This window comes from Camelus ferus, chromosome 7 (genome assembly GCF_009834535.1).
Source record: "Camelus ferus isolate YT-003-E chromosome 7, BCGSAC_Cfer_1.0, whole genome shotgun sequence".
NCBI lineage: Eukaryota > Metazoa > Chordata > Mammalia > Artiodactyla > Camelidae > Camelus > Camelus ferus.
In genome coordinates, this window is record NC_045702.1 from 1712538 (window position 1) to 1736968 (window position 24431).

A 24431-nucleotide genomic window follows, 5' to 3' on the forward strand; every position below is an offset into this window, starting at 1 on the left:
TTTCTTTTTCCCTTCCTATTCATCCAGCACAGACAGGCTCAAGCTTACCTTTTCTTTCATTAAGATATGCAGGTGATAGAAATTTTGAAATTTGGAGTGCTGTGTTGGTTTACGAGTGATGTAAAATTGCACACCAGTCAGGTAGACAACCATCTGGAATTTTAGGGGAAAAGTAATCTTATCTAAGCATGTTTTTGAGCCTCATAAAAATTGTTTCTCAAGATCTTTCCCACGGACGTGGTGCCTGTGTGCTCCTCCGTGTCTCTGTGCTCCGGTTGTCAAAGTGCTTAGAGCTTTAATGCCACATAAACTCTGAAAGTGTCTTCTGACTTTTCTCCCTGTGAGGCCATAATGTTGCTCTAGAGGTTTGATACATTGTGCAAGTAATTGCTGCGTGATACAGAGGGAAAGAAACCTCACTTGAAAGGTGGTGCTAATCTTTCACTCTGTGAAGCATCGTTGAGCAGTGGAATGCTACTTACGTTCAGTTTGTTCTTCTGCCATTTCTTTCTCTTTTTCTTCTTGGTAGTTTCCCCTTGCTTTTCTTTTTAATCACATGCTTCATATTTTGGTGTCCTCCCACATGGTTTCCTGTGTGCACTGGGGGGTATTTTGAAACAAAAGCGGGATCGTACTTGTCTCAGGTCATGTTCCCTGGGACGGGCGGGGGGCTGGGGAGGAGGAGGTTTACCAGAAGGTGCTGTGGGATCAGTGTGGAGGGGAGCGGGGTGGGGCTGTGCAGACTGAAGGAGCGGCTCCCTGTGGGGCAGCTGTCTTCAGCTCTGGCCCCACAGTAGGGAGAGGGGTCGGCCATCCTGCGGGGAGTCTGGCCCGCGTGGCAGGGTTTCCTCGGGAGCCCCCACGTTCTTCCTGCCTCTCCACAGTGCAGCATTTCTCACCCTGTCTCAATTTTTCTGCAGGGCTTCATAAACTTCACTTATCAAATACTCCAAGGGATTCAGAAACAGCAAAGCCTTCTGCAAATGGGCACCAGAAAGCCCTGTGAGACATGCAGCACCTCTCTGCAATCAAGAGCCGAGACCCAGACTTGTGACATTCCTGCCGGTCAGGCACGTTTCCCGCCGGCTGTGGCCCACGGTCAGGGCCTGGGCCTGTCAGTGTCCCCTTTTCACAATCTGAGAGCTTGGCTGTCGCGGGTCATCTTTTTATCTAACCTTGGGGTGGACCTTGTAGTGTCCAGCCATGCGCAGGCTCCTGAGGGAGCACAGCTCAGTCCTCTGCGGACACGCTTGCCGATGCCCCTTGGCAGAACCACCCACGTGAGAATGTCAGAAAAGGCAAACTTGGGGGCTTTCTGAGGATTCAGTTGAATCTCATATATTTCCTTCAAAAGGTAGACACCTACATAGAAGGTACCCTCGGTATTTAGACGTGAAGTTTCTGCCAGAAACGAAGATTTGCAGGTGTCATTACAGTGGGAGTGCTGGGACTGCAACGGTTGCAAGTTACGGTTTTCACTTCCTTAAGGAAAAGGCAAAGGCATGGTTCTGATTTGTGTTACAAAATGACATTGATTGGATTTTGAGTCAAGGGAAAAATACAACATTCTTTCAAAACCGGAGCCTGGGTAGAACGCCACAGGAATAGCTGCTCTGTCCGGCGTGAGAGGCGGCGTGGAGGCGCTCCCGAGCGCCGCTGCCCGGCGGCGTCCGTGCTTGAGTCGCCGTTACCTCTCGTGGCAGGGCTGCCGGCGCTGAGCGCGCTTGTAACTTAGACTTTGCCTTGCAGGCTGTACGTACACTCAGTTGTTTTTAAACTTTTTTTTTCAGAAATCCCTTGATTCTCTGTGCTCCTGTGTCCATCCTGTGAAACTAAGTGCTCTGTGGTAGAAGCCCCGCTAGTGCCACGCTCCTCAGGCTGTGTCACTTCTGTGCTCGCCGACTTAGCGCTCAGGCTCTAAGCAGTGACCGTCCAGCCCCACAGTGCGCAGCAGCAGTGTCCGCGGGGTGGGGGTTCTGCCGGGTCCCTGATGAGCATGCAGCTGGTAGACTGCAGAGCACCCTTGGGATGGTTTCTGGACTTTGAGGCCACTGAATAAACACCCTGTGTTGCCCGCTGGGACAGAGCACCAGAAGCCACGCGTGCTCAGCCTGCGGCCCTGGGAACGCACACGTTCATGCGCGCTGCGTGTATGCTGGTGAGTGTCTGTGTTCAGACAAAAGAAAAGAACACTTTTCTCAAATGGTTGAATTTAAAGGGTTTTTTTTTTAAGAGAAATTTATGAAAAACGGGCTGTTTCCACTCAGAGCTAAAATAATAAGAAAAAGTTACGTACACTCTGCTGTGTGTGCCTCTCCTGTGTTTACACCCCTGCACTCCCTCTCGAGCTTCTCTCCTTGTTGCAGTGCAGCTTAGCTTTAAAATAGAAGAGCACTTTATGATTCTAAGCAACGTTCAGTACATACCACCAGTCTAGTACGGGCGAGTTTCTCAGCGTAAGACCCACATACTGGGAGAATGAGTGACAGTTGTCTGCTTTCTGATTTTACTGGTAATGCTACCTATTTACGTGTTCATTGTGAGTCTTGATTTTCACTCAGACTTGCCTGCTCCGAGCAGACCAGGCCAGGGGCAGCAGAGAGACCCCCCTGAGTAAGCGAACGTCACTTTCAGCTCCCACCGCTTCAGGGCGCGTTGGAGGGAGGGTTCTGGGCGTCCGGAAGGTGCCTGAGATGTTTTGAGTAAAGTACAGAACTTTTCAATGTCTGTATCAATTCCCTGTTCACTTGAAAGTCTCCTCCCAGGACAGAAGTGAAGCCGGGCTTGGAGTAGTTAGGAGTAAGGTGTGTGACAGACTCCTAAAGCTCTTACTGGATGCTTCCTCACAGCCGTGTTGAACTAGAGGACACGCAGCACGTGGAGGGGCTGTTTTGGGGTCGCAGGTGCCTTCTGGAGATGGGTGCAGGTCGTCAGGTGCCCGGCCTGAAGGTGATGTGTACAGACACCTAGTGTGTCCCTGGTCACACACGTGAGAATCTGCCTCTTGAGTGAGACCCTCACTGTGAGTGCAGGTGCTTCTCTGGGCCCCTCGCCGGGGGCTGGTGTATGACGCGTCGGCAGGAGCGGGTGGCAGCGCACTGCGGCCCAGCCCTTGTGGGGCCGGAAGGACGGGCGTCCTGCCACTGCAGCTGTGAGCGCCGGCGCAGGAGGGGCGGCGAGGCCTCAGCTCCAAGGTCCTGGCGCTGGCAGCCCGCTGGGCCTGGGCTGCCCTCCTCCTCGGGGATGGAGGGCGTCGGGACCACATTAAAGCCCGTGCTGCTTTGATTTCCTCTCCCCTCGGGGGCCTGTTGTAGCCGGGCGCTGGGGGCCACGGTTTGGTCTTCTGAGGGGCCCCACCGGTTCTCATTGTCAGTTGGTTCTGCGGTACTTAAGTAAATTGTTGTACAGTTAGAAAGTTTATAGATTTAACATTTGTAATGATTTTTACTGATTTTCCAAGACATTTCTTTGATTTAATGTTTATTTAGCTTTATGTACATTCTATGTAAAAATAGACCTGCTCAAAATATAAGACTTTATATGAAACTTAGAGACATGCACACGAACGTTAGCGCCTTCAGTGCCATGCTGAGGGTTGACGCTGGAGGAGAGTGACCCACCCCTGGTGGTTGTTACTCTCGGCTGCGTCCAGGCTGCATGTACACCTGCCCGTAGGGCATTGACACCTGCCTGGCTTTGCTGGAGCACAGTCGACCTGCCTGTGGCCTCAGTAACCACCTGACATGCCAGCAACACAGGCTTACATGTTGAAAGCCCTGTGTGGCTCTCTGTGTGGTTCGCACAGTACGTAGAGGAGAAGGGGACAGTTCTCACAGTAATTTTCTTGAAAAATATGAGCATACGTGCAGTACTGACTTTAAACTTTAAAAACATTGGTATGATGTTCCTTTAAAAATAATGTTCGGATGCATGGAAAGTTGTTTTTGTTTACAGAGTGTTTTGTTTACAAGTCAGTCTTGTTTGTTTCTGTGAGATACTTTAGTGTGACTTTAAATATCTCAGAAATTAAAGGTTTACAAAAAAGTGATTTCACATTTTGGTTTACAAGCACTCAGATGTGTGTTTGTTTTTTGTGTTTTTAATCTTAAAGACCATCATGGCTAAAACTTAGTGGTGTATGTTGGCTGCTGTCATTCGGGTGTCATTAGGGGCAATAATGACCCTGGTGCGACGCTGGGCTGAGGAGGTGGGTGTTTTCTGCCTTTTTGTTGGGGAGTTTTTGTGTATCAGTTTCTTGCAACCTAAAATGTAGCATCAATAATTGAAATCACGGTTGTTAGCTTATTTAATTGTTCAAATTATTTAGATTTGATTTCTCTGACTTCTTCCATTGAAGGACTGAGCCACACCTGAATGTGGTCTGGGCGGCCTAGTCCGGGGAGTGCCGGGGAGGTAGATGCCCTTCGCTTCTGCTTCACTCACTGCAAGCAGGAGCCTCTGGGTCAGTGGCTTTCAGACTTTTGGCCACTGTAACTCACTCACACGCACACGCACACACACACACACACACACTTCTGTACATATAAACAAACATTTAACAGAACAGTACTTACGTTACTGTGCGAGATGCATGCTGGTATATTCTGTTCTGTTTTGTTGTTGTTTTTTAAAATATTGGACAGAAACCACCAAGTCATTTCCTGGTTGAAAGAAGAATGAATGTGGTTGAAAGAAGGGATACAAAGACCTTTTTTTGACTTTGAATATTGTTCAGGTAAAATTCATTATTACAAATGCCACTGAAGCAAAAGGATTGCATATGCAGATTACTTGTTGCACTGCAAAGAATGTCATTAAAATCAGTAGAAATTGCTAAAACTCTTAAAAAGTGGATTATAAAATTTCAAAACTAGGTGATTTATCCATACATCTTAGAGGAGTAGCGCTGGGGGCTCGCTGTCAAGAGAAGTTATTTAACTTCCAATTCTTTGTGATTCAGTTCGGAGAAAGTTTCTTCAAGCTCAAATGCGATCAGGAAATTCAGACAAAACCCAGTTGTTCTGGATGTGGCTGGCGCACTCTGCCCATGTTTGCCCCTGACTACCTGCATTGAGCCGTAACTCACCTACCACAGGCTGGGCTGTACCCTGTCATCACCCAGCCCGAGACCAAAGAGAGCCCGGAGGCGGCGGCATTAGAATTCTGTTGGGCGGGGGATCTTGTGTCAGAAGCAAGGAGGTCCTGGAGCCGTACCCCAGGCCATAGGGCAGGGGGAGGAAGGTTTCCAGTTACAGGGGAACTGACGTCAGGTTGGCTCATCGGTTATCAGGGAAGCTGTCCTCATGGGGCCGTCCTGATGTAAGGACTGGATCAGTCAGGAGCCACCGGGGCTGGGGGCCTGCCCACGGCCATTACTGACTAGGCTCTGTGACTACGGGGGCAGGTCAGGCACGTGCCTGGGCGCAGGTGAGGGCGAGCAGAGAGCAGGAGAAGTTTATCTTGGGGGGCCTGATCACACACCATAAAGTTCACTCTCAAAGCATGCAGGTCATGGGTGTCTAGTGTTCAAAACCAAAATTCAGCCAAGTAAACTTGAGGATCTGACTGGCTTTGTTAGGTAACTTGTGATTCGAGCAGCATCTCACCCGGCGACTAGAAGGGAGCTCCCGAGGGTTGTGCAAGGCGGAAGGTTTCTACAGGAAGAAGGGTAGGCCAAGGGAGTTCTTCACCAGAGAAGAGAATAGGTTATTTTTAGGCCAAGACATCATTTTGGGGGGAAGGGAACAGCAGGGGATTTATCATGTGAGTTCCCTCTTCCCCGGGGGACACGGAGAGGGTCTGTGGGGCATGTTGCCCTTGGTGCCACGCAGGGATGCCACAGAGGTCAATCCGGATTAGCCTCTGGTGGCATGGGTGCGAGGCTGTGGGCTCGAGCAAGGTGATGCCATTTGGGGCCTGTGGGTTTTTTCTTTAAGTGTATTCACGGGTTGTGCAAACATCACCGTGGAATCCCGGAACGTTTTCATCCCCTCAAACCTCACTACCTCTAGGGCTTCACTTTTGTAACCAGCCATTCCTCTCTCTGGAGTCACGCTGACGGAGGGACGCGGCAGTGGCTGTGTGGAGACTCACTTCCCACACAGCAGCTGGTCTCCTCCTCGCTGAGCAGCCCAGCTCCAGTTCCCCGCAGGGTGCCAGTGTCCCCGGCTCCCAGCGGGTAGCGTGGCCCACGTGGCCGAGGTCCGAGCAGGGCGCTGGGGCGGACGTTCGTGTGGGACCTGCAGAGGAGCGAGTCCGCCGGGAGAGGCACCACACCCTCCTCCTGACTGGACCGTGGACGTGACCGGTGTTTGACTGGGATCAGAGCCGCTTCAGACCAGAAGCTCACCTCAAGGACAGTCGGAGGGCCTGGGTGCCCGGCCCCCTGGGCTCCGCGGGAAGAGGGCCGCGCCTGTCGTGTTCAGGCCACCGGTCAGGTCAGACACGAGCACCTGAGCGCAGCTCCAGCCCGTCCTGGGGCAGCCGCGCGGTTTCCCCAGGTGCCTCGCCGGCGGTGGCAATTTGTATTTTAAACAACAGGTGTGATTTCAGTGCCTTGTTCATAAACCGCATGTCCATAACAATCATGCCTCTTTCTAAGCTCTGTATCCTGGACCTCTGACGAGTGTGTCTCAAGCTGTTTGGGAGAGTATTGTCCTCTTTCACGTTCCCAACACTAATCTCGTGTGTGGAATCAAGAATGCTTCAACGTGCTCTTGATTTCATGGACCTCTTGTCAGTGGCTCCTCTTAGGGAAGCTTCCACATAGCGTGGTGACATCACCACGTAACACTCAGCTCACAATTTGGAGGATGCATTCTTTTAGACATTAGCTTCTTGTTGGCAAACAAAATTCTTGTCCGCAAAACACCCCGGAGACAGTTGACCAAATCTGTAGATGAGTTAACACATTGTATCAGCGCTAGTTTCTGGTTTAGATAATTTTACAATGGCATGTTCCCATGGGGGAGACCGGGTGAAGGGTGAATGAGAATTCTGTTGTTATGACTTTTTTTGTACATCTAAATTATTTCTAGATTTCAGAAACATCATGTAATGAGGAATTACGCCATAAAATAATTCTACTTGTTTGAGAAACATGTAACTAATAATTTTAACCCGCCTGCAAGGTGCCTCCAGGGTGGTGGCTATGCAGCTGAAGGGAGGGGACGGAGGAGGCCTGTGCTCTGAGTGTGGCTGTCCGTGGTCCCCGCTTGCCCACCTCAGCCCTGTAGCCGTGGGTCAGCCAGGCTGAACCTGAACAGAGATAATCATAAATGCACTCTGTCCTCGACAAACTGGAGGTCTTTCCACAAGCAGGCCGGAGAACCTCATTGTTTTTCAACAGAACTACTGGAGCATCTGTCAGTGTAACCTTGGGTCTTAGATCACTCTCTGGGCAGAGACAGGTTTTGGCCTAGCCTCGCGAATGTTATTTCTGGCTATGGGGCCTTGTAGAGAACTTTATCCTATAACACTATCATGGGAACCAGGGGGAAAGGTTTTAAAAATTCTTACACCATTTTAGGTAAGTTAGGTGTGTGTTCCCCTCCCTGCAGAAAGCACAAGGTCCGCATCTGACGTTCCAGCGCCGTGCGGTTAATTGCGGTCCCTGCTGTGCGTCGCGTCCCAGGACAGACTTACTCTGTCACTGGAAGCCTGTACCTTTTGACCTGCTTCGCTCATTTTGCCCACCACCCTGCCCCCCGCCACCAATTGGTTCCCTGTATCTATGAGTTCGTTTTTTTGTTTTTTAGATTCCACATGTGAGTGAGATTACATGGTATTTGTTTTTCTCTGAATTATTTCACTTACCATGATAGCTTTAAGTTTTATCCATTCACGTCACAAATGGCAAGATTTCCTTTTCTGTGGTGGAATAACACTCCGTTGGGTATACACACACACACCCCCCACACGTTCTTTATCCGTTCCTCCGTCGATGGGCACTCGAGGCTGTCTTCCCGACGTGGTTATTGTAACGCTGCAGCGGACACGCGGCTGCAGGTGTCTCTTCGAGATCCTGAGTTCATTTCCTTTGGATACACACCCAGAAGTGGAATGACTAAATATCACTTGGCAGTTCTGTTTTTAATTTTTTGAGGAACCTCCATACTGTTTCCCGTAGTCGCTGCACCAGTTTACATTCCCACCAGCAGTGCTCAAGTGTTCGCTTTTCCCCACGCCCTCACCAACGCTGGTTACTTCTTACCTCTTTGGCAATAGCTGTTCTCACAAGTATGAGGTGGTGTCTCACTGTGGTTCTGATTTGTATTTTGCGTTGAGTGATGCTTCTTGTGTCTCTTGGCCTCTGTAAGTCTTCTCTGGAAAAATGTTCAGATCTTCTGCCCATTTTTGATCAGATTATCTGGGTTTGCTGTTGAGTTGCATGAGTTCTTTATGTAGTTTAGATGCTAACCCCTTACCAGGTACATGCTTTGCAAGTATGTTCTCCCATCCCGTAGGTTTTTTAATTTTGTTGATTTTTGCTGTAGAAGCTTTTTGATGTAGTTTCACTTCTCCATTTTTGCTTTTATTGTATTGCTTTTGGTGTCAAATCAAAAAATAGTAATAGTCACCAAGACTTGTATCAAGGAGCTTACCAGCTGTGGATTCTTCTAGAAGTTTTATGGTTTCAGGTCTGATGTTCAAGTCTTTAAGTCCATCTTGAGTTGACTTGAGTTGGTGTGAGACAGGTCCAGCTTCACTCTTCTGCATGTGGGTGTCCAGTTTTCCCGTCAGCACCTACTGAAGAGCCTGTCCTTCCTTCGTTGTATATTCTTGGCTCCTTGGATGTAAATTAATCGATCACATATGCATGGGTTTGTTTCTGGGCTCTGTTCTGTTCCACTGATCTATTTGTTTTTATGCCAATATCATACTGTTGTCAGTGTCAAAAGATTCAGTGTCTTTTGAGTGAGAGATACTCTCTTTAAAAATTAGTCTGGCAACATTGATCATCGGGATCAATAACCAGCTGCTTTCTTCACTAACCCGTCACTTGCTCGGCGGCAGGAGGCATCAGTTTGCCGCCACTAGCGCGAGGGACGCGCCCACGTGCTGCTTGCCGTAGGTGCGCGTTCTGGGGCTGCTGGTGCTCCCTTCGGAGAGAGTCAGGGTGGCCTTGTCTTCAGGTGTCCTTCGTAGGCGTTCAGCTTCCCCAGGATGGAGTTGACTGTTCCACACCCTGCGGTCCATCAAGGTGTATCAGTGTACGCGGACCGTGGTGTGAGCTCCTCAGCCCGCATGAGGAATGTTTTATAAAATCTGCCCCGTGAAGCTCACCACTGCGCCTTGGGTGCCAAAGGGGACACCGTTTCGTTCGTTATGTCTTACAGCAGCCTCTGTGGGAAAAGCCCGGTCTCAGCTGAGTAAAAGGAGTGGTGGTCTGTGAGTGGGAGTTCATATGGTATCTGTGTGAACGGTGGGCTCCCCTGGGGTGTGGCCCGGACCACCGTGGGCTCAGGAGCAGCCTGGGGAGCACGTGGCCTCAGCTGGAGCGCAGAGGCAGCCCTGGAGGGCCATGGCCGGCCGGCTCCCCACAGCCGTTCTCCCGAAGGAAGATGGAAGCCGTACTTCGCCCCCGGCTCCCCAGTTCCCAATTCAAAAAAATAAAAGAGGAGGCACTTTTCACAAAACAAGAGAGAAGCTGGTTTCTTCCCGAACTCTTCTTAACTCTTGGATGTGAGGAATTGCAGAACACGTGGTTTTCCTTTCTGGGTCCCTATCAGCGAGCTGGGGCATGTGTGGGCGTGGGCGGCCTGTGGCTCAGCCCCCTCTGGCCCCGCCCCCGTCCCCACTCTTGTCTGTTTCTCTTCTTTGTTTCCACTGTAGTTTGTGCTGCCTTGGCTCGTCAGAGCTGTTCGGTCACAGGTACCAGAAACCAAATCCACAAAGTTCAGGGAACATGTCTGGGTCCAACTCAGCCTGCAGCCGAGCCCGGCTGAGCCGACCGCAGAGCAGCCAGCCCCCGTCTGACGAGCAGGAAGTAAACATGGCTGTTTGTAGGCATTACTGCCGCATGTCCCCGAGCAGGTGAAACAGAACTGGGATGTACTAATCAAAATGATAATAGGCCAGACACCAAGCCCCCTGGGAAGGTAAAGTCACACTTGAAAGAACCTCCAGAGCCTTATGGATTATGACGACGGACTTAACCATCGCAGGGCTCTCCTCCCTGGAGTAAGCCCCCACCAGACTCACGCCTCTCAGGGCCCAGCCTCGCGCTCCGTGGCCAGTTTCCAGACCAGGCCCGAGGGGGCTGCTCTGTGATCGTGCAGAGGTCTGCGTGGTGTCCGCGGTTGTCATCTTCAAACTGTCCAGAAAAGCAGTTGCTCCACTGAAGTCCTTTTTCTGCTGTTCTGTGGTCATAACTTGGTCTCCCCAAGCTTTTGATGGGCATGCCATTCTAGAAGGCTTTTTAATACGAAAATCGCCTGATTTGCCGTTGACTCCCAGCTGTGTGAGAGTCCTCCCTGACACTCGTGGGCTCTTCACTGCCGCCATCCCCCAGGATGGCCACTCCCAGACCTCCACGCCCGCCGGTTTTCCCTGAGTGCCCGTCGCCTACAATTAACTGATGCCTGTGTCAGTAGATTATGTGGGTGCAGAAAGCAGAAGTGGACTCTGCCCACTTAGGCAGGAAGAGGGTTTACCAGAAGGATTTGTGATAGCTCAGATTTGTGGGAAAGCTTGAGAAGTGGGTTCAGTGCAGGCAGGACTGCTGGGGATCTGGGCAGCACCCCCCAGTCACCGTGCCCGGGAACAGGACCTGGGACGTGGCCACACAAAGCTGTAGTGGCCTCTTACTGTCACGGGGTGACCCTGTGCTCCCCTGGGCTCTTCCCCCGGGTTCCACGGGTGGGGCACAGAATCAGACTGCCTCTCAGGGCATGGGGAGAGGTGTCTGCCAGGGGGCCCTTCTGCCCGGTAGGTGAGGTCTGTGATCCAGCTCCTGGCTGCGTCTCCCAGCAGGAGTGTTTCCTCAGTGTTCAGATCATTCTCCAAGCTGGTCTACAAATTGTGTGACGGGGAACTCCATCCCGACATGTGTGGACTTACTCATTTAAGTGACATACGTATGTATGTAGCTGTTTATTAATAAAACATACCACACTGGTGTTTAAAAGGATGAGAGAAAAATAAATAGGAACATACACTTTAGTACGTCTTCAGGGGATTGTTCTGTGCCCATGACAAGTGTGCCCACAAATGTCTCTGCCCGCTCCTCCCAGGGGCCACTGGGAGCAGCCCCTCGGCCCCCCCCACCCGCAGCTCATGGGCCTCTCTTCGCCGCTGAGATCCGGGGTCTCGTGGGTCCGGCAGCGAGGGCAGCGGCACTGCGCTTGGCTGCTGGGAACGAGCGGGCTCGCAGGAAGGTTCCGTGGGTTTCTTCATGTGTGAGCTAAATGTTACGTGTGGCTCTGAGGCATTAGTACGTGGTTTACAGTTTTCTGATGTTAAAGCCACTTAACATTTTATTTTGACATTTTGGGTTTTATGTTGTCAGAGTGCTAACAGTAACCTGCCCCACAGAAGTAAAACCGTTACTGCAAAACAGTGTTGGGGCGGCAGAAGGCCTCAAGCACTTGCTTTAAAGAAGCTTCAGGGTGACCAGCTGTGGTCAGAGGGCTGAGCGCACGGGGCCGGGCGGACGCCCGGGCCAGTCGGAGCTGCTGTGAAACGGGCCAGGTCGCCAGGTTACTGGGCAGGAACAGGGCCCATTTACTGTTTATGAGCGACCCCAGCCGGCCCACTGGACTCAGAGCAAGTCAGTGAATCACAGAACCTCTGAAGCCGGAGTTTTTAATCCACTCCTCACTTATTTCAACTGATTAAACTCACGAATTTGAAGTTTTCGGTTTATAAACGAAAGATGGAAATGTTAGGTTTCCTGAGTAGAACTACTAAGAGTTTATTTCACCGGAGAACAGAATGCACGCAGTGCTCACCTCCAGACTCCCAGCGCGTCCAAAATCAAGCTACCCCCCCCCCCCACAAATTATACAGCCTTTCCCTGACTAGGAATTCAACATTCAAGGATTTTCTTCTGATAGTGAGAGCGGCAGAGGGGACAGGCGTGGCGGGGCGCGTCCCCCCAGGACAGCTCCTCCAGCGCGAGGAGGCACGTGCGGTGGAACACGTGCGAGCAGGACAGCAGGACAGCCTCCCGCCGGGGCTGCTGGGGGCCGGTCCCCGAGGGGGTGCCGCTGACAGAGAGCGCGGTGAGGCAGATGGGGCACTCGTGGGCCCCCCGGTGCAGAGCCTGCGGGCGGGGGTGGGGGAGAGTCACGTGGTTATTCGTCCATCCTAACAGAAGTGGCCTAACCCTGAGTGAGCTTGATACCCCGGCCGACGTGGGTCCGAAGCAGAGCCGTTCCGTTCTGCGGTGAAACAGCGCTGGACACACGTGGGCGCCGTTGCTCTTGTGAAAGACGGAAAGGCATGTGACCCACCCGTGGTAACCCATTGTGAGATCAAAATACTTTATGAAGTGCTGAACGTCAGTAACACGGGTTTTCTTTTAATTAAGTAACAAAGTGTAGCCTTTTGCAAAAATTTTGACTCTGTGTAGCTGCTAAACTTCTTTATAAATTTTCCTATTTTTGTGATTTTCTAGGTGAGCCTTTCCTCTGCTGGGTTTTGAGGCGCCCTCTTTCACAGCGCCTACAGAAGCAAGAGGGGGCAGGCTGGGACCCGCAGGAAGACTCCGGGGGACCGTGGGGAGTGCCTGCCTTGGTGTTTTCACCGTTTACAAAACGGCACCATCAAAGCAGAATCCACGCTCCGGGGCCTTGGCCTTGCCCCAGAGCGGCTGGCGCAGGTCCGGGTTCTCACGGGTGCCAGCCCCCCGTCCCGGGGAGTCCCTCCATCCCGGCCGCCGGCCGCCCACCGCCCGGGCCCACCTGCATCTGGATTCTCCCCCAGTCCTCGTCCGTGAGCTCGCGGCCACACCTCTCCTCCAGCTGCTGGAGGACGCTGCGGTTCACGGCCAGGCAGCGGTCGATCTCGGCCAGGAGCTCCTCTGTGTCCGTGTGGTAGGACATCAGCAGGCGGTGGCTGATTTCTGTGAACTGAGGACCCGGGGGGAGACCGTCACTCACAGCTGCTGTGAGGACACTGCCCCCTGCCCCGCCCCCACCACACACGCTCTAGACTCAGCGTGGCCGCTGCTCCAATTTGGAGATATTTTCCATGTGAGTCTCCCTCATCTCTATGGATTTCAGTCTCCAAAGTGAGAATTTTTAACCCTCCTGCAAATGCCCTTCCATCAAAATGCCATCACTGCTTTTTAAAAAAGATGACGCCCTATAGTTACTGGTTTATGAGAAATCCAGCGTCTTAAGCGTTTTTGGGTCTTTGTTGAGCTAGCTGCCGCTTGTACTCATGTTCTGGTTGCACCGCGCAGGCTCCAGGTGACCTGCGCATCTCCCTGTAAGTCCTGCGCGGCTGTTCAGGAGCGCACACAGGGATGCCTGGGGAGGTGCGTGATACCGTGGTTCCCCGCGCTTCGGGATTCCAGAAGCCGGTGTCCTTAGATGGGCTCGTAAGGAAGAGCAGGTTCCTGGAGTCAGTTATGTTGTAAAGATCTGGATTATCAGAGCGGGTTCAAATCGAGACTCTCAGTGACGCTCCCGGGAGGGAACCTTGTGATAAAAGACCGCGCACGGCTGGGGCGCGGGCCGAGCGGGCCCGGTACAGGGATTGGGGGGAGGGCGGCATTCGGTCTTGTTTCCTCTCCCGTGTCTTCCCGAAGTGCTGTATGATACACTTGGGGAAAAGCCCCTTTGCACCACTGTGTTCACAACTGTCTAAAGTGTAAGCCTCAAGCAGCTGCTCCGGACCGGCCCTGTCCAGAAGAAATGTAACGTGAGCCACGCCTGCAACCTTAAAACTTGTAGGAGCCACATTAAAAAGGAGTTTTTAAAGAAGTGAAATTAAATTTAATAGTGTATTTTATTTAATCCAGCATATCCCAGCTGGCACCACCTCAGAGGTGTCAGCTGAGCTTCTGGCGAGACCTTTCGTAGTCTTCCCTGTGTGGCCTTGAAGTCCGTGTGTGTCGTGCACGGCCGTCCTCAGACTGGCCTCCCTTCTCAGACTCGACAGCCCCAGGTGGCTTGTGGCTCCCGTCCTGGGCAGAGCAGCCTGATGGCCCAGGGGACACACACAAGGAAGAGCCAGATCATCGGAGAGCGACATCATGTCCGGGCCGCAGGGAGGTAGCTGACCTCGGGCTACAGCGACAGCACCCGTGTTAAACCTCTGAAGACAGAGGTAAATGGCCAGGGAGCATGTGAAGCCCTGAGGCGGGCGGCTGTCACCTGCTGGCTCTCTGGCTCGTCCTTCCCCAGCACACAGGGGTCTGGAGGAAGAAGCTTTTCCATGTAGGAATCCAGTTGTTTCCTGCGGAGTCTAATGACACCTGCCAGGCAGCTGTGTCCTAACATACCGGCTCCACCTGTCAGTGGTTCGTTTTCCCTGGTCCTCAGTCTTTCAAATACCTGACAACCTCTAGATAAATTATTCAAAGTAGACAAGTTCCCTGTCCTTTATAAAAGGAAGAAGTATTTGGAAATGCATACAACTGCCTTCCAATTAATGTTTTTTTATAATTCAGATTTCCTGTAATTGGGTTTTCTTGAAGCGTGAGATGGTTTCCATATACACCTGACAGGAGAGATCCTTTCTTTCTTCTTCCAAACCTATTACCTCAGGAAAAAAGAGATCACAGACTATTCCAGACCTCACAGAGTGTTCTGGGCTGTGGGGTGTGGGCTCAGATCAGTTCTGTTCAGAAGTACTGCCTGGAGAAGTCACGCGGGTGTGACGCCATGGCAACACTGTCAGGTGTGGCCCCTGGGCCAGGGCCAGCGGCGTCGGCGCTGCCTGGGAGCCCGTGGGTGCCGCAGACTCTGCGTCAGGACCTGGAGGTGCGAGCAGCTGTCTGTGCTTTCCACCCCCCAGGGGATTCTTGCCGCTTGTGAGAAGTGCTATCAGAGAAGTTACCTGATTCATTTTTAAGAGTCAAAGTTATTTAACGTGGCTTCAGTCTTTGTTCCTGTAGAAATAACCACGCAACTCCAAGTGCTGGGTGTCACTCGGGAGCCACCACGTACATGCGGAGGCCACAAGTACCGACATGATCTTACACGGGTGTTTATGTTCCAGGCCCCCGTGTGTGACGAGACACATGCGTGTACTGCGTCCTGTACACGGGCCCAGGGCAACTGACAGAAAGCGCCTGTCCTGACGGTACGGGAGCTCTCACAGCTTGAGATGGAAGCAGAGCTGGTGCTCGGCTCAGCCATGCACCGGACCCCCAGCTGGCCCTGGGGAGGACAGTCTTCGCCGCCACCTCCCCCGCCATCAGCAGGGTGGCTGGCACCACCTCGATGCGCCTGCCGTCAGTCTGGGGCAGGAGGTGCCGCGCTTCATTCTGACCTGGCCCCCGGGGGTTCCCGCGGTTCTGCCGGTTACTTCGCTCTGCCTACCACCCGCTCCGTGCACGGACCAGGCCGCACTGGGTAAATAGTTGGAGAAACGGACTTGTCAGTTTTGCAGATGCAGCGAGGACATGTACCTGCACAGGGATTTGGATTTCCACATCCCCTCTGCCGGCCTAGCGCACAGAGTCCCTTCCACACCTCCTCCCAATCACGCCGTCTTCCCCACTTGAAATGAAAAGCATTTGGTAAATGAGAAGAGCTCCAGTTCCCTTTATATGTAGTGGTGGCTGAAGACTTAACGTGCAATTTGTTTAACCTAAGCTGAATAACTTTGCCTTTAACTTGCCGTTTAGCTTCTGCATGGTGAGTGCTAAGGACAGACAGTCCCTGGAGGAGCAGGGTGCGGGCCAGCCGGGAGGGCATGTCTCCCCACGGGGACAACGGGGCTCCCAAGTCGGCGGGGAGGCAGGTGGGGCGGGAGCGGCCCGGCAGGCCCACACACACCGGCTCTCCGCGCTCCGACCCTGGGCTGTGCTCCCCCGGCCCTCGCCAGCCCCGCTCTCACCACCTTCCTGGGAGGCGCCCCATCCGACCACGCTCTCCCACTCAGTCCACGCAGGGGCTGTCCTGTCTCTCCGTCCCCACGGCTTCACTGCACGGTGACTGCTGGGGACCCCGCGTGCGCCCGCACTTGGGCGGGAAGGGCGTCCTCTCTGCAGCCCAGAGGGCACTCGTGGGCCCTTCACCTGACACTTGTCAGCGCCAGGCGCTGGCGTTGTTCTCCTGTGTGCACTCCTTATCTCCTCGAGTGGGTTCCTTCGATTCATCTTGGTAAGGCCCTTGGCATTCAGTAACAAATGTTGACTTTAAGTTTGCAGTGGATTATGTGTGCATAGACACATGAACGCCCCAGGGCTCACTTTCTAAAGGAGTGTGGTGCCGTGTCCTTCCTGGGGGATAAAAAGAAAGGACAGTGTCTGTGTGGACTGATTCTGAAGAAACGTCCAATGTCGATTGAGTAAGTCATCGGTGTTTGGCTCATAATCCGAACACTGACGTTCGCATTTTAATGAACAAATGGAAAATCCTTCAGTGTATGTTTAGGGCAAACTTTACAAGTGAGCTGGTGTGACTGCCTGTTTTCTTGTGCTTCAAGTTTGGGGAAGCCAGCAGGGTAACACTGTAAAAAGTTAAGTCAGCGTGTGTTCACTGACTGCCAACTGTGGCCAGGTCAGAGCAATGTCCTAGCTGTGAGTACGTATGTCTTAAATGTCAGATTCTTGTGTGACCGGCGTCCTCCTGCTGTTTGCTGCCTCCCTGTCCCCTGGTCAGATGCCTTCAGGGACTAGCAGGCAGACACACAAAGACCTTCGCGTGCTGGTGTTCAGACTCCCGGTTAATGTTAATTCTACAGAAACTGACGAAATACATGGAAGTTTCAATTAAAAAATGAGTATCTTGTATTTTTCCTTTTAAGTCTCATATGTTAGATATTTGATAAATTAATTAAGAATTCAGGTTCCTGATATGTAAAGCAATGGCTGGTCATTTACAAGTATATCCTGGCCAAACAGTAAGAAACACACACTAACAAAAGCGCCCAGGTGAACTCTGTCTGCCCGGGAGGCCTCCCCAAGCATCCATCTTGATGTCAGCAATTGCTCACTAATGTGTTGACTTACGGCCACCCTCAAAAGCAAAGGGAAAAGTCTGGAATTTACAGCATATCAATGGATCAGTTGATAAGCTTTTACTGGTTTAATATCCCCCAGTCTTGCTGCTTGGAGCCACTTCAGGTTAGCAACAGAATGTTTGCCATCTCTGTGTGATAAAGGAAGTCAAAGGACTAAACAAACTCTAAGACCATTACGCTGTTTGATGAGATGTAAGTGAAAAAAGTAAGAGAAACGTCCCGCAGGCGGTGTGGGAGCGGCAGCCCCTAAAGGCAACCACCGTCTGACAAGTCCCTACCTCACTTTTTAAACAATGGTCAGGACTTTCAGCTTGGGTGGAGATAGTATAATGCATCTGAAAACTTTTAATTGCAGCAATAAAAGGCCATACCTCAATTATATGACATATGCCAGCAGAATTTCTAGATAAGGATCAAAGGCATTCAAGGACCTTCCGCAGCATTCTGGGCGACTCTCGGGCTCTCTGTACACACTGCTGACACGCAGGAGCAGGGCAGCTCCAGTGACCTCGCCGGGCGGCTTTGATCTGGCCCCCCAGACTTGACGCAGGCGCGCCCAGCACTACTGTCGCATCCTCGACACCCCGGTGCCCTCCCTGACAAAGGCACTGCGGACTCAGGGTTACTGCCCTGACACTCTTGGGGACGAAACTCCACATCTGCCCTGCTCAGTTCCCACCTCGGGCCTGCAATCCATTAAAAGAGCCTGCAGTGTAAGACACTGTCCCTGTGCTCTGGTTCGGTCTTGTTAGTAATGTGCCGATGATGTCTTAAAAGCAAAGCAAATCTGCAGAGAGAGAGTCGCAGCGTCTGGAAGCATTACTGTTCATGGAAAGATGACCTCTGTGTTCTGTTTGTTAGCTAACACCTAAGAGATGCACAAACACTGAGGCAGGACAGACTTCGTTCATCCCCCTGCAGCAGAAGAGTGAGGACGCAAGGCCACAGTTCTTTCACAAGTAAGATGGATTAATTCACAAAAATAGAACGGCCGGAGCTAGCCTAATCTAGCACACTAAGGCACGTCCACCTTGGCTTGAGACTTCGAAGGACACAAGCACTTTCTCGTTTATTGCGCCTGAAAATGTCCCCTGTGGCCCCTCCGTGCCCTTCTTTCCTATTGATTGGGCTGCTGCTTCCCTGAAGGCAGCTAAAGCAGCGGCCCCAGGCACGGCATCTGCCAGCAAAGGGAAACAGTGAGCTCAGTGGAGGGAAGTTCTCTAAAACTCCATGTTTCTGTGTGAAGAAGGATCTTTTAGAGTGCGGTCAAGCACTTCCTACTTCTCTGGTGCTGAAACGGTCTTTCTTTTATGAGATGATCCTGATGGTACATGATGTTTGGCCTTAAAATAGAAAGTTTTTGAAAGTTGGCAACAACTTTGTTGGAGCCTCCAGTTCCTCTCTGACAATTCTGCCGTGCCGAAGTCTGGAAATAGGCTTCTGGGTGGGGTCGTGGAGAGGGCGGGGCATCTACTGCAACTTCAACCTTTGACGTTGGAATGTGTCACATGATTAATTTCTTCCAGTAATTTGCAATTTCAATTTTTTAAACTAAACACAAAATGAATTTGCATTCATTTAATTTTCACCAATGGTCAGAATGGAGACACAGCTTAGAAACACGGCTGGTGGTCACATGCCACCCCTCCAGGTTAAAGGACTGTTGGTCAGCAGATAGTCAAGAATTTACCATTTCTGATAGTGTAGTTACTGCAGTTTGCTTTGTAAACTTTCCAATTTCTAAAATTCAAACACTGGATCCCTAATAGCTCATTGATCTAAAGTTTGTGCACATTTAGGTTGTGGGAAGGGTGACTGGGTGAAGACATGGGTCTCAAAAGGCAGAGCTGAAAGGCAGGCCTGGGCAGGAAACTGGGCGTTCCTGGAATGTCCCTCAACAAGAGGGCGTCTCCCGCCCAGAGGATTCGTGATAAACTCACTGTTCACTTTGGCTTTGGAATTTACCTTTGACTGGATGCTTTACCAGGAAACCTACAGACCCTGATTCTTTTGAAGCTGGACTTCAGATGTCTGGTTCTGGAAAACTGTAAAGATGAATCTAATAAAAATTCAAGATTATAATTGTATTTAAAATATCTCAACCTCTGATTTCTAGATTTTTAAAGCCTGCTTAAGTTACAGTATTTTGTACGTATGTAAAGGAGAACGATCTATTCAAACTTTTTTTTACTGAAACACACAGGTTTGTTTTTGTTTAATCTTACATTTATTTATTTCCCAGCTTTACTGAGATGTAATTGACATACAACACTGTTTAAGTTTAAGATGTGCAACGTGATGATTTGATACATAAATATGCTGTGAAACGTGCACCACGGTAAGTTTAGCACATCCTTTATCTCAAATAATTACCTTTTTGTTGTTGCTTTTTTAAAAACTGAAGTATAGTCAGTTGCATTGTGTCAGTTTCTGGTGCGCAGCACAGTGACCCAGTCGTGCGTACATCCATACATGTATTCCTTTTTGTATTCTGTTTCATTAAAGGTTATTACAAGATACTGAATATTGTTCTCTGTGCTGTACAGAAGAAATTTGTTTTTTATCTATTTTATATATAGTGGCTAACATCTGTAAATCTCAAACTCCCAAATTTATCCCCTCCCACCCCCTTTCCCCTGTAACCACAAGATTGTTTACTGTGTCTGCGAGTCTGTTTCTGTTTTGTAGATGAGTTTGTTAGCGTCCTCTTTTTCCTTTTTTTTTTTTAGATTGCAGCTATGAGTGATATTATGTGGTATTTTTCTCTTTCTGGCTTACTTCACTTAGAACGATGATATAGAACTGTTTTTATCATTAGAAAAATGCTATTTAATTATTTTTATAAAATAGTCTATGCTGTTAAACCAAGAAGCCTTTTATGAAGCCACCCAGGCGATGGTCTCGCTCAGGGTGCCCGGTGTTTCCTGTCTAACGTGTGCTTGTTTGGAGGCTGTTCTGGTATTGGACTGTGAAATATTTATCCTATTCACGGGATTACGTCTTTAAAAAAGCACAAGAAACCAGCGGAAACCCCTAAACTTTAAGATGTCTGTGAGTCAATATTCCACCGTTACGACAGATTCAAATCTGGACGGTGATTTGGCCTTGTCGCCTGTGTTTCAGGGTTTTCTGCAGAGCGAGCGGCCCCAGGGGAGGGACCCCTGGCCACTCACTTCAGCCGCAGGTCAGGACCTCACCACTCCCACCGGGCCGCGACCCTGTCCTGCCCCCGGGGTGTGGCAGAGCCTGGTGCCCAGTAAGTCGTCTACATCGCAGTCTGTTAATTTATTTATTCCCCTTAAAGTATCGAAGTAGTTAATCCACAGGGAACTTTTTTGAGGATAAGGTATGAAGTGATGTCTTTTTCTCCTTCATGTGAATGCCTCCATCTCCCATTTAATTGATTTTCTCAACCATCTTCGCTGGTCTGGTCTGTCTCCTCATTGAGAACCTAGCATCCCTGCATACTGAGATGGGCGACTTCCTGCTGTATCAGCCACTTCGTCTATTATTTCACAAGAATCTTAGTTACCAAGTTTTTAGGTATATTTTGATATTTAACAAGGATGTTCAACCTTATTCATCTTTCTTTTAAAAAATTAGTTCTTCATACTCCTCTAGATTAACTTTAGAATTAAGCTGTGGAATTCCAAATGCATGGTTGATCCTACTCCTTTGGCAGTTAGAAATTATATTACATGTACAGAACAGCAGGAAAGTGCACATTCTCACTCACATCCCAAATAAAATGTCAGTCATTTTATTTAAGCCTTTTATTTCATCAGAAAAAAGTTTAAATTATAATTATTATTTTTCTCTAACTTGATTGGGATGTAAGTGACATATAATGTGGTGTAAGTTTAAGGTGCACAGTGTGGTGACTGGATACACTTCTGTGCTGGGACGTGGTCGCCACAGGAGGGTTCGGGACCACCCGCATCATCTATAGAATCACTGTTTCCTTTATGTGAGGAGAACATTTACGATCTACTCTCAGCACCTTCCAAGTGTGCGGTCAGTGCTGGTCACTGCAGCCGCACCCGCAGCACACGGGGGGCGTCCCGGGCCTGGAAGCCTGCGCTCTGGCCGGCACCGCCCCTCCCACGCGCCTGCCCCGGCCCTGGCCACCACCGTTCTGCTGTTTCTGTGAGTTCACATGTAAGTGGAATCATACTGTATTTGTCTTCCTCTGTCTGATTTATCTTACTTAGCATCTTACGTCCTCAAGGTTCATTCAACGTTGTTGCAAGTGGCAGTTTCTCTTTTTCTCGTGGCTGAGTTCCACTGTGTGTCTACACGACATCTTCTTTATCCACTTATCTTTTGACAGACACTCGGGTTGTCCCTGTGTCTTGGCTGCTGTGCGCAACGCTGCAGGAGCACAGGACTGCACAGGACTGCACGCATCTCTCAGAGATCCTGATTCCGTCTCCCGTGGGTAGACACATGCCCTGGAGGTGGGGGGGGGCTGGACCACATGGCTCTTCCTTTCATTTTCTGAGGAACCTCCAGGCTGTTTTCCACAGCGGCTGCACCAATTTACATTCCCACCAACAGTGCACGGGGCTCCCCTTTCCCCACATCCTCACCAGCGTGTTACTCCTCGGCTTCTTGCTGACAGGCGTGCTAACAGGTGTGCGGTGAGGTCTCACTGTGCCGTCGACTTGCATTTCCCTGATGATCGGGGATGCTGGGCACCTTTGTTGTGCCCCTGCTGGCCACGGATGTCTTCCTTGGAAACATGCCTGTTCACCTGCTCTGTCCATGTTTTAATCAGCTGTCTGGGCTTTCTGGCTCATCAGTAGTGTGAGTTCTTTACATATTTTGGATAAAGCCCCTGTGGGATATGTGATGTGCAGACATCTCCTTCTGGCCCGTAGGTGCCATCTCTTCCTCTCGCGGCCTGTGCCCCGTGCTATGGGGAGCGGTCCCTTCGCTGGAGCCCCGTTCACTTGCTTTTGCTGTTCTTGCCGATGCTTTTGGTGTTACATCCAAGACACCCCTGCCAGACTGCCACCACAGAGATTTTATCCTGTGTTTTCCTATAGGGGTTTTGTGGTTCCAGGTCTTAAGTTTAAGTCCTTAGTCCATTCTGAGTTAATTTCTGTTATATCCTCTTGATGAATTAACTGCTTACCACTGTATCGTGACCTTCTCCATCTGTAGCAGTTTTTGAGTTAGAGTCTACTCTGTCTGACGGAAGGGAAGCCACCCCGCCCTGCTCTTTCTCTGTCTTGTGTGGAATACTTTTTCCCGTCCCTGCACTCGGAGCTGATGTGTGGCCCTAATGCTGAAGTGAGCCTCTTCTAGGCAGCATTTTAAGTTGAACCTTGTTTTTCCAACTATCCGGTCATTCGTGCCTTTTGATCAGAGACATGAGCTCACCTGCATTCAGAGAGTCGTGGGTCGGTAAGGGCTTCCGAGCACCATCTCGTCCCCTGTGCCTCCCCGGCCCGCCCGCTGCCCTCCGGGCAAAGTGGGTGGGCGCCCCCAGCCCTCCCTCTGAGTGCCTGCTGGACGGTTTCGCTTTGTGGTCACCACGAGGTTACATCAAACCTCATGTAGACAGAAGTCTATTCTACACTGACGACTTTGTGTACAAAAACGCTAGCCTGCACTGCCCACTTTTATGTTTTGCTGTCACAGTTTACTCTTTTGAGGTGTACGTTCACTAACAAGTCACTGTCGCTAGGGTCACGTTTGATGCTGCCACCCTTTCACCTTTGTAAGAGACTGGGGCGGCTGATACACCGCAGTGTTACGACATTACTCTGAATTCGTCTGCGTACTCGGTTTTACAGGTGTGTTGCTTATATTCGTACTTTCGCTTGTCACTAATTAGCTCGCCTTCATTGAAGCTTGAGACCCTTTTTCAGCGTTTCTGGCAAGGCGGGTCTAGGGACGGCGAGCTCCTTCGGCCTCTGTCCGGGAAGGGCGTTCTCTCCCCTTCACGTCTGGAGGCCGGCTTTGCTGGGCAGAGCTGTCTTGGTTGGCAGCTTTTCCTTTCAGCACTTTGACTGTATCATCTCCTGGCCTGTGAGGCTTCCGCTGAGAAATCCACGTGTGGCCTCTGGGCGTTTTCTTGTGAAGTTAGTCACAAGCTTATTTTCTCTTGCTGCTTTTAAAACTTCTTTGTCATCGACAGTTTTATCGCTCTAAATCGAGGCCCTTTCAGAGCTGAAGTCAGCTGTTGTACAGAAAGCCCTCATGTTGGATTTGCCGGATGACACGTATTCTCATGACGGGGTTCGGGCGAAGCATTTCCGGTGTGCTCTGCCCTGGTGCACCCCGTGCACGTCCGGGCACGTGGGGTCTCTCTGTCCAGTTACTGGTAACTTCGGTCACTGGGCTGAGACGATGTCTGCCAGACCTATAACTGATCTGTGGGATGATTCTTTCAGACTGTGTGAAAAATCCAGTTCCTCAACAACCTTTTACCCAATAGCTTATGGTAATTTACTGACACAAGTTCTCAAAATATCATTTGTGTACACGTCCGTGCGGTCTGGATACACCTACAGAACCCTGGGCAGCGTGAAGTTCAGTAGCCTCGTCCAGCCATCCTCAGACTCCATCAGGACGCGCTGGTGTCTCAGACCTGTAGACTGACGTTTCCCAGCTCAGCAAGTGGGTGCCGTCAAGGTGAAAAGGTAGAAGAAATCATCAAATTGCACGAGTCATTCAACAAACGGTAAGAAGTGGTCTGTGTCGTGAAGGGCCCTGGCGTGACCTGCACAGGCGTTTGGGGGGCCAGGGCTGCTGCGGGAGGGCTGCCGCCTGCCGATCCACGGTCTAGCAGAAAACACAGTCCTCATTTACTTACATGAGGTTTGGGTTTAGATTTCAATTGTTTATGGCCAAATGGGATGAGTGAGCTAGGGTGAGGTGTGAAAAAATTTAGGAGACTCGCAGAGAGAGCTGGGGATTCTAGACTTAAACACTGAGACAGGGGCAATGATAAAGTGCCTGTTTGCGCAACAGAGTATGAGGCTAACCTCGGTAAGTTAAAATACTTCTGGGGAGGCGTGATCTGAACGACAGTGTGGGCGCGTGCACGGCTGGCCGAGTCTGCCGACTCTGCTTTATGCGAAAGCACGTGCAGCTGGTATTTTTGAAAGTTATTTCAAGATGACGCAGGCAAATGAGTAAAGGTGCATAAAGTGAAGTGACGGCTGAATCTGCGATTCAGATCAGGTCGGAGGAGGCAGTGAGCAACTCCTGACTTGAGAGCCAGTACACGCGTCACGTCAGAAAGGACCACGAGCAGCAGAGAGAGGAGGCCCTCCCGT

The 24431-nt window shown here is 50.7% G+C and overlaps 2 protein-coding genes across 23 annotated transcripts in view; one reads left to right on the top strand and one right to left on the bottom strand.

Moving 5' to 3' along the window:
* Positions 1 to 4075, top strand: part of LMBR1 (limb development membrane protein 1) — a 122427-nt gene extending 118352 nt beyond the window's left edge. For all 5 annotated transcript variants that reach the window (XM_032482996.1, XM_032482998.1, XM_032482999.1 and 2 more), the window contains one exon: positions 921 to 4075. In XM_032482996.1, the coding sequence (XP_032338887.1) occupies positions 921 to 1006 (86 nt within the window). In that variant the 3' untranslated portion in view covers positions 1007 to 4075. The remainder of the gene's footprint in view (positions 1 to 920) is intronic.
* The window catches only part of RNF32 (ring finger protein 32), a 53263-nt gene that overhangs the window by 17686 nt on the left and 11146 nt on the right, over positions 1 to 24431 (bottom strand). For 14 of the 18 annotated variants that reach the window (XM_032483009.1, XM_032483007.1, XM_032483006.1 and 11 more), the window contains 2 exons: positions 12906 to 13073; positions 12006 to 12265 (listed from right to left, as the gene is read on the bottom strand). In XM_032483009.1, the coding sequence (XP_032338900.1) occupies positions 12029 to 12265; positions 12906 to 13073 (405 nt within the window). In that variant the 3' untranslated portion in view covers positions 12006 to 12028. Of the gene's footprint in view, positions 1 to 4389; positions 4662 to 12005; positions 12266 to 12905; positions 13074 to 20899; positions 23935 to 24431 lie in introns of those variants that run through there. The other 4 variants (XR_004321169.1, XM_032483014.1, XR_004321168.1 and 1 more) reach the window with 3 other exon arrangements.